A 9,070-nucleotide genomic window follows, 5' to 3' on the forward strand; every position below is an offset into this window, starting at 1 on the left:
TGAATTTCTACCACTTCATCACAAGAAAACAGAATAAAGGTAGTTCACAGATATTAGTAAGTATAAAACTGCAGCGTATAATTATGAGAGTTACAGAGGGAGTTCAGTTTCCTCTCTATTACTGTATTTCTAGCTTCTGTTTTATTTTCCCTAATTGGCAGTGAAGAATGAGAAAAAATATCAAAGGCAGCCTCACTGTGAGGTAGTTTCTAATACCTTGCAATTTATGTTGTCTTCTAAAGAACTCAAACTGTAAACAAATACTTATTATCATGACATCAGCAAGGAATTGAAACTAAGGCTGAATACTAAAAACAAAAGATAAAACAAGGGGCTAAATGGCATAAGGGAAAGTACATACAAAAACTACTGTGTAGGCCTTTAATGTAAAAGTTTAGATTTTTTTGCACCAAATTGGAATAACAGTTATCTACAGAGTTATTCCAAAAAACACTGCATACACTTTCAAGCACACATGAAACATTTTCAAGAATAGACCTTATGTCAATTGTCTATTGCCAATAAAACTACAATGATTGAAATCATACCATGTACACTTTCTGACAACAGATGTCATATATATATATATGTGCACATATATATATATTATTTATAAACACACACACAGGAAATACAATATGCTGTTTAATACCACTAGATGAGAGGATATTAAAGTAGAAATTTTAAAAAATATTGAGACTAATGGAAACAAGCACACAAGTTTCAAGAAATCTACAGGATGCAGTAGCAAAAGTGGTATTAAGATGAAGGATCATTGCAATATAGACCCACATTAAGAAGCTAACATAACTCCAAATAAACAGTCTAAAACTACATCTAAAACAAGCTGAAAAAGAGGAACAAACAAGACTCAGCCTGTCAGTAGAAGGAAGGAAATAATAAAGACAAGAGTAGAAATAAACAAAATAGACATCAAAAGACTACGCAAAGAGTTGAGTAAACCAATCATAAGCATGAAAATCAAATCAATAAAAAAATCTTCCCCAAAGTCCAGGTTCAGATGGGTTTACAATAAATTTTATACTTTCAAAGAATTTAGTCATTTTCTGAAATTATTTCTAAAAATTCAAAAAGAGGGAACGCTCCCTAAAACATTTAAAGTATCAACATTACCTTTATACTCAAACCAGACAAAGAACAAGAAAATTATAGACCAATATCCTTGATGAACACTGATGCAAAAACCTTTAACAAAACAAGTAGCAAATCAACTTCAATGTTACATCATAAGGATTATACATCATGATGTGATGGGATTTAATGCTGGGATGGAAGGATGGTTTAATATATGCAAATCAAGCAATGCAATACATTACATCAATAAAAGTCAAGATAAAAATCATTTAATAATAGCAATTGATGTGAAAAATGCATTTGATAAGATTCAACAACCACTTATGACAAAAACTCTAAACAAGCCAGAAATAAAAGGAAATTACCTGAATATAATAAAGGCCATATATTACAAACCAACAGTCAATATATTTAATGGTGAGAATGGAAAGTTCTCTTTTAAGAACAGGCATAAAATCAGGATACCTACTATAACCACTCCTGTTTAATTTAACATTAGAGGTTTTGGCTTCAGTTATCAGACAAAAACAGGAAATAAAGGGAATCAAAGCCAGAAAACAAGTAAAACTAATTATTACCCACATGAAATACTACATATAGATGTAAAATCCTAAAGACACCACTAAAAAGACATTACAAAGAATAAATAAACACATCAAAGTGTCAGGTTACAAAATCAACATACAAAAATCCACAGCATTTTCATATATAATGAATGAGAAGAAGAAACTGAGAAAATAATTCCATTTACAACTGCTTCAATTAAGAATCAAATACCTCAGAAATAACCTAACCAAGGAGGCGAAGGACCTACACAGGAGAACTACAAGACGTTATTAAAGGCCTGTGATAGCAATATAAGGAAATAGAAAGCTATCCCATGTTCATAGATAAGGAGAATTCATAAATGACTATCCTATCTACAGTATACATTTTAACAATTCCTTTCAAAATACCAACAATATTCTTCAAAGAAATTGAACAAAAATACTGAGATTTATGTAGAACCATAAAAGACTTTGAATAGCAAAAGCAATCCTGAGGACAAAGGAGAGATAAAGAGACATCATTAGCTGCTGACCTTCCACAATGCTAAACAAAACAGTACCAATGTGTTATTAGCATAAAAATCAGCACACTGCCCATTGGAACAGAACTGAAAGTCCAGAAATGAATCCACATGCAGATCAATAGTTAATTTATGGTAAAACAGCTACAACTATACAATAGGGGAGGAAGAGTCTTTCTAATAAATGGTTCTGGAACAATTGGACAGTCCTGTACAAAAGAGAGGAGTATGGGATCAAAGATCTCTGTCATTTTATCTGTATTGTTTTAACTATATACAGCAGGAAGGCATACTTATACAACTACAGAATATTTCTGAGATTTCTACTTTTTAATAAAATAAAACTGAAGAAAATTCATGGCATAAGAACAAAATTATGGTGGTGAGGAGTCAATTTTTTTTACGAGTCAGTATTTTAAAGGAAATGGAAAAACTATGCAAGGCATCAGGTGGAAAATGGTAAATGTGGTAAATGAAAATAATTCTCAACTAAAGTACCAAGCTTGCCACTACTTACAAATATGTAATATTTCATTTAAATATCATTATTTGCAATTTACCAATAGAAAAGGTCCATAAACTAGCATATATGGAAAACTAGAACCACTGAGAGAAGGGAAGAGGGCCCTGAAACAACATACCAAAGCTAAATATGTTTTCCCCATTTTGGGACTAACTAGTTAAATATAAATAGATTTGTTGCAAAAAAATTTTAAAACTTACTGAAAAGTTTCACGCTTATTTATGCCTTCACTTCCAAGTACTATATTATAAAATTACAAAGAATTACAGAAAAAGCATAGATTGGAGGTTAAAATACAAATTGTAAAGGCTTAGACTCAAATTGTGGTTCTACCACTTACAAGATCAATGGTAGTTAATCCCTCTGAAACATTTTCAATTATAAAACGGGTAAGCTAACATATTTCCTAAATTCTTATTTTTGAATTGGATATTTGTGAAATCTGTAATTAATTAATTAATCTGTACTCTCCTGTAAGAAAAACTTAAATTCAAGGTGTGTTTTATAATTTTTTATAGTGGTGGTTCTCATGCTGGGGTCATTTTACATCATTTTACTCCTCAGGGTCTCCTAGATTTGATGATATCTGGTTTTTTGTTTGTTTGTTTGTTTTGGTTGATACAACTGGATTAGATGTAGGGGTGGGAAAAATTATACTGTCATCTAGCAGGCAAAAGATAGGGGTATTGCTAAAACCCTTCAATGCATAGGACAATCCTCACAACAAAAAACCATCCAATCAACAGTCCTGTAGTTGGGAAAGCCTGCTTTAGAGCTGTAGAAGACATAAAAATATCTATTTATAGAGTCATTTTCATAATTAAATGAAACAGCACATATAAAATGTTCAAAATAAGCACGAAGAATGTAGTCAGTTAACTAGGGACTTTTTTTATTCAATGTTCATAAGATAATTGATACCAAATTCCTTAACCTAACCCTCCGAATAATTCAGATACTACTTCATTATATAAACAAACTTCCTCCAACTACTCTATGTGGTTCCTATAACACTATGGTGGGTTTCTCAACTGCATGCCTGCAAACAAACCATTTCCAACAATGCCTACTTCCCATTCAGACTGATGGCCTTTAGGTCTAGTCTGTCACCTCCAATCCAGGTCACAGATCACAGCAGTAAGTGGCCTCTCTCCCCTCAGCCTTTCCTTCCTTTTACATGTCACTGTTCCACTTATAGGACCCACATATTTCCTGAGCTCTACTATAGTTACACGTTTGTCTTATCTCCCTTAATAAAGCTCACTCTTGTGGGGGTGGAGAGGACTCTTAGAAGAAAGCATGGTTTAAAAACCTGTGGCACCCCACTGAAATTATCATGTCTCTGAGCTGTATTTAATTCTTTTCCTAACCCCGACTGTTCTAACTCTGGCTCCTTTCCTTTAGCAAATCATTCTAAGTGTTCACTACCCTAGATTCTGCCTCAAAAGTCTCTCCCTCTAAGATCTCATCAACTTCTACTGTTACACAACAGAGGATTCCCAAATTGGTATTCCTAACATCAACTCAATCACATTACATACGTACACTTACAACTACCTATTTCACAGGATTTCTAATCTCCAGCCAACACATTAAGTTCAGCTAACTTCCTATTCCAATTTGCTGCTTTCTCTGTCTCTAACAATGACATCACAATTCATAATTGCAAAAGCTGTCACCCTCCTCCTCAAAATCTCAGGTGGCTCATCCTCTTTCCTTTTTCTTTAAACCGGTCTCCACAAATCCCGAATTCAGCCAATCAGAAGTAGTAGGGATCACACCTCTGAAACATTTTTTTCTATCTTTGCCTCTTTTCCATTAATAACATCTAGCCACAAAGGGCATTGATTAAACAGTGTAGACCTAAGTCTGACTTCTCAAGGTCAGATCTCAGCCCACCAGTTTGGGTGGTGTAGATAGTTCCTAAGCTTCTGGACCTCATCTTCTTTATTAGTAAAACTGGAGTAAGTAAAAGTTTCCTTGACACATAGTAAGTGCTCTATAAATGGGTCTCTTTATGATCATTTCTACTCTACTACTAGTCCGCAATCTCTTGCCCAGACTCCTTCCTTCAGTAACTTCCCAAACTGGCATTCCTGCCATTAGTCTCTCAATCACAATACTACTCAGGGTCATCATCTTCACACACAACTGCAAACAGAGCTTTGATAATAACATGAGTTGGGATATACAAAGAAATGTTAACGGGGTTGATAGCAGATGACTTTGTATTACTAAATGGTGTGAAAAAGAGAATGAAAGTTGATAAAAGTTGAAATAATAAATTGATACTAGGAAGTACTGTAAGAATTCCATTTAAGAATTGAGTAAGAAAGAGTATCCTAAAAGGGTTTGCACCTCCCACTCTCCCTAAAGGACTTAAAGGAGCAGAACACGTAGCATTCAGTAGTAGGACTGCTTTAATGGGTTAAGCTGTTCGAATATATGACAGTAGCGACAAATAGTTTAGCTTCCTCTTTTATCATTTGCTTCGAGTATCTGTGTATTTTTAAATAAAAATAAATTGAACTACTGAACAAACTTATTTCTCAATTGATCGATACTGTATGTGCATTGTTCCATAAAATAAACTACTAAGACTTGGGATTTTTTTAGTATAAAGAATTAGTACATGATTCAAAGTTCCTGACAGAAGACTTCAAATGAAGTAAACAATTCTGCTTTCTAGGTATTACAATGCTTTAGTGCTCTAAGTTTTATGGTTCAATAACTTCATTTTCTGCCCACAATTGATTTCCAGCTACCATTTTAGGTGACTTTTCCAACATATGGATTAAAAAAAAGAACTTTTTACATTTCAAAAGTTAGTTTCTGATGGAAAAAGACTAGATCAATGACTGAAGACCTCATGGTTAAGATTTACTTTTGTAAATCTTAAATTTAAGTTGGGCTTTTTTTTAAATGATTAACTGATATCTTCGAAATATGTTGTCTTTTCTGCAGTAAATGTAGACTTTACATCAAAGAAATGAAAATCTTACTTTTTTCTTTTCAATCCAATGTAAATATATACTGTGCTAATTAAAGAATAAACAAAACTTGGTATTCTTAACAATGTATTAATTTCTTTTTTCTAAATCACCTTCTTTAAGGCTTCTAAACTTGTTTTTCATTACATTTTGAAAATGATCTTTTTAATCTATTCCAACTGTTGCCAAGGCAAATGTAACTAAGTACCAACAATATTCAAGTAAGCCATTCCCACTCTTTAAAGGAAAAAAAAAAATAGACTTAACAGGCAGTATGTGCATATTTCCCACACTTACAGATAAAGGATTTCTCAGCAAAGTGAGTGTAAATTGCAAAGACTTCAGAGACAGAAAGACCTGAGCTGGCATGCAGAATTCACTAGTTGGCAGATGTTTAATCTTAAACAAACGAATCTGAGTTTGTCCTCTCATCTGCAAAATTGAGAACAAACTCGATCTAGAGGATTGCTGTAGGAACAAATAAAGCAATGTACTTAAAGGCCTGGTATATAACAGGCATCCCCTGCCTTTACCAATGTCTGACTCTGGAATCTATCAAATAAAATTCATCTCTGCCCTTACTCAAAGTGCAATAGGAAAGTTGTTTAACTTCTCTGTGCAGTGGCTTCCTCCTGTTTTTAAAATAGGGAACATACTTACTTGAATCACAGACTGGCTGAGAATCCCCAATGAACAATTTAATGTAAAGCAGCCACCACCGTGGCAGGGACAAGACAGATTACACTGACACTACATTCCTTTCACTGCCTTTCCTTTTCAGGGGTGTTCAATATGTGTTACTCAAATGGCCCAGAATCTAGCAAACCTGTCTGACATATATCCAGAAAGTAGGCCATTTGCTGGTTAGTAGCCTTTATGAATCCAGGGTAAAATTTGACATCTGTACTAGAAGTATCCTCTCAGTTTCAGAAGAAAACGTCTTTGCTATCCCTTGAATCCACTTCTTTTCCATGTTGCTATATAAATTTCCCTCTATCTTTTTTAAATACTGAAAATAGCTCTCATTTATCCTCTAAATGTAAATTAGATGCTAAAGTTAAAACCAAAATACAGCTATTCTTCTCATTACTGATTTCAGCAGTGCCAGAAAATGAAGACACTGTCTCCTCCTGTGTGTTACTCTACATTTTTAGATCTGAAGAATTCTTTACATTTTACAATATTTCAAAATGACTTACTATATTTACTCCCACCAATTGCAAAACCTCTAACATCCAATTTAATAATAAAGTGAAAACTGTTCATGTGAAGTTTCCCTCAAAAATAATTTAACCAATTTTCCAAACACTGAGAGTTGTGTGCTAGTTAACTAAAATATGCACTCCCCAAAACATGCAGATGTGAATGTTCAAGCACTAAGACTAAACTGCTCACCCACATAGTCTCAGGCCAAAATTGGAAATAAGCTATCTTCCTACCCCCAAAAGCCTTCTTATATTTAACATCAGCACAAAGTCAGTAAGTACTAAAACACTGTTCAAACAATATTTTACATATACAAAATAACATGGGCTCCTATAGCAACAGTTAAGGAATTACAACAGGAGGCCCTTTTCCTGTTATTTTACAAAGGCTGGGTGAGGGTGGGAGTATTTAATTGCTTCTGCATTATACTTATGTCAACCCTGCCTTCAAAACTCTTCAGTTAGGAAAAAAAAAATCCTAAGTTTTTATTTAATTTATGAAGCTAAAATACATTCGGAAAACAAAGGACTATAACTGACAATATGAACTGCATTTAGCAAAATGCCCTCGCAGGTAAATATTGCTTTAAATAACTGTTTGGATAGAGCCTGCAATGTGCTGAGAAGAATGACACCGATACTGCATTTCAACACTGGCCACCTTAACAGAGTGCACAGCCTGAACAGCAGCCATCAGCAAGATGTCAAAATCAACAGTACTTGCTATGTGCCATCAACCTCTTCCAATAATCAAGAAACCAACTCAGCTTTCTTGGTGCTGTAATCACGATTATAACAGGGGAAAATGTATGCAGCAGCGACGAAGATATCCCACCCTATGGAAAAACATACCAAAATTGCTCAATGAAAAGACAACACTTTTGCTATTTCCCACCCCCACCCCCACCCCCAAAAAAACAAACAGAAATGTGAGCAAGTCCCTCCCACCTGATCATTCAAGGGCACTTGGATTTCAAACCACATCTGATTTCTCTTTTCTTCCTGCCTACTCTTCCATCATCTCCCTGAACCCATGAGAAGACAGGCATGGAGGGGGATCTGACGATCGGAAACAAACAAAAAACGGGCTGTGAAGATCCTAAAGAGGAAGAGGGAAGCGAAGCCATCGCTTACCTGTCCCAAAGGCTTTGGCCACCAGCCAGGCCAGATTGCAGGCGATTTTGGCCCTGGAGAAATCATAGTGGTCAAAGGGCTTGATAGCTGGAACAATGAACGTCTTTCTCATCTCCCTGGGGTCTGCAGCATCCCCCATCTTTCCAGGCGGCTCCTCGGGAGGTCCCGGCTCTAACCTTCACATCGTGTGGCCTCGGCGCCGCGGGGATCAGCAGGGGAAGCAGGAGCAGCTCCCACCGTCGGCGCCCGGGCGAGGCCGGCCCGGGCGGCGACGCGGGAGGAGGAGCTCAGCTGTCCGCGGCGCGAGCCGGCCGCCTCCCGCGGGAGCCGCCGCCGCTCCTCCAGGGCATAGGAATGTGGCGGCGCCGCGTCCGTGCGTCCGGCCGTCTGTCCGTCCGTCCAGCGGGGCGCCCCAGCAAACCACCCGCCCGCTAGCACGGGTGTGAGCGAGGCCGCCTCCCCTTTGTCTCCGTTTAGTCACACGGGCTGGGGGGAGGGGGAGGCTGGAAGGGCCCGGAATTTTAAGGGGGGTGGGGGGGAGTCCTTAACAATCACGTTGTGGAAAATGTCCCTGCCATCGCCAAGCCCGCGCGCCCCCGCCTCCCCGTTCCCTTCCCTCGGAGCCGGGAGACCCCCCCCCAGGTCCCGGGCGGGCGGAGGGACAAGCGGGCGCGGGCGGCCCGTCCCGGGCTGCGGGAGACCAAGCCCCGGAAAACGTCAAAATCACTGCGGCTCGCAGGCCGCCGGCAGCCGGGCCCCTCCTCGGCGATCTCCGCCAGTCGCCGTCCCCTCCGGCTCCCGCCGGCGACGCGGCCGCCGCCTGCCGGGTCTTCCTCCCCGCGGACGGCCGAGGCCGGGGCCTCCCGAGGCCGTAGCTCCCCGTCTCGCCGTTCCTGCCAATCGGCCGGGCCCGGGTATTTTTCCCCTGGGGCCGCCGGGCGTGATCGGTGTCCCCCAGCCGCCGCCGCCGCCGCCGCCGCCGCTGCGGTTTTCCGGCTGCGGCACTGGATGGAGGGAGCAGAAGCGGGCACTGAGCATGCGCCCTCGCGCCGCC

General features: G+C 38.8%; 1 protein-coding gene across 4 annotated transcripts in view; it reads right to left on the reverse strand.

The window, feature by feature from the left end:
• CAMSAP2 (calmodulin regulated spectrin-associated protein family, member 2) overlaps nucleotides 1-8,397 on the reverse strand; it is an 83,242-nt gene extending 74,845 nt beyond the window's left edge. For 3 of the 4 annotated variants that reach the window (XM_004685472.2, XM_012726868.1, XM_004685471.2), the window contains exon 1: nucleotides 8,017-8,397. In XM_004685472.2, the coding sequence (XP_004685529.1) occupies nucleotides 8,017-8,155 (139 nt within the window). In that variant the 5' untranslated portion in view covers nucleotides 8,156-8,397. The remainder of the gene's footprint in view (nucleotides 1-8,016) is intronic. The other variant, XM_012726867.1, reaches the window with a different exon arrangement.
• Nucleotides 8,398-9,070: the final 673 nt, after the last annotated feature.

The sequence above is a fragment of the Condylura cristata genome, unplaced genomic scaffold, assembly GCF_000260355.1.
Source record: "Condylura cristata isolate star-nosed mole 26May11 unplaced genomic scaffold, ConCri1.0 scaffold00018, whole genome shotgun sequence".
Taxonomy (NCBI): domain Eukaryota; kingdom Metazoa; phylum Chordata; class Mammalia; order Eulipotyphla; family Talpidae; genus Condylura; species Condylura cristata.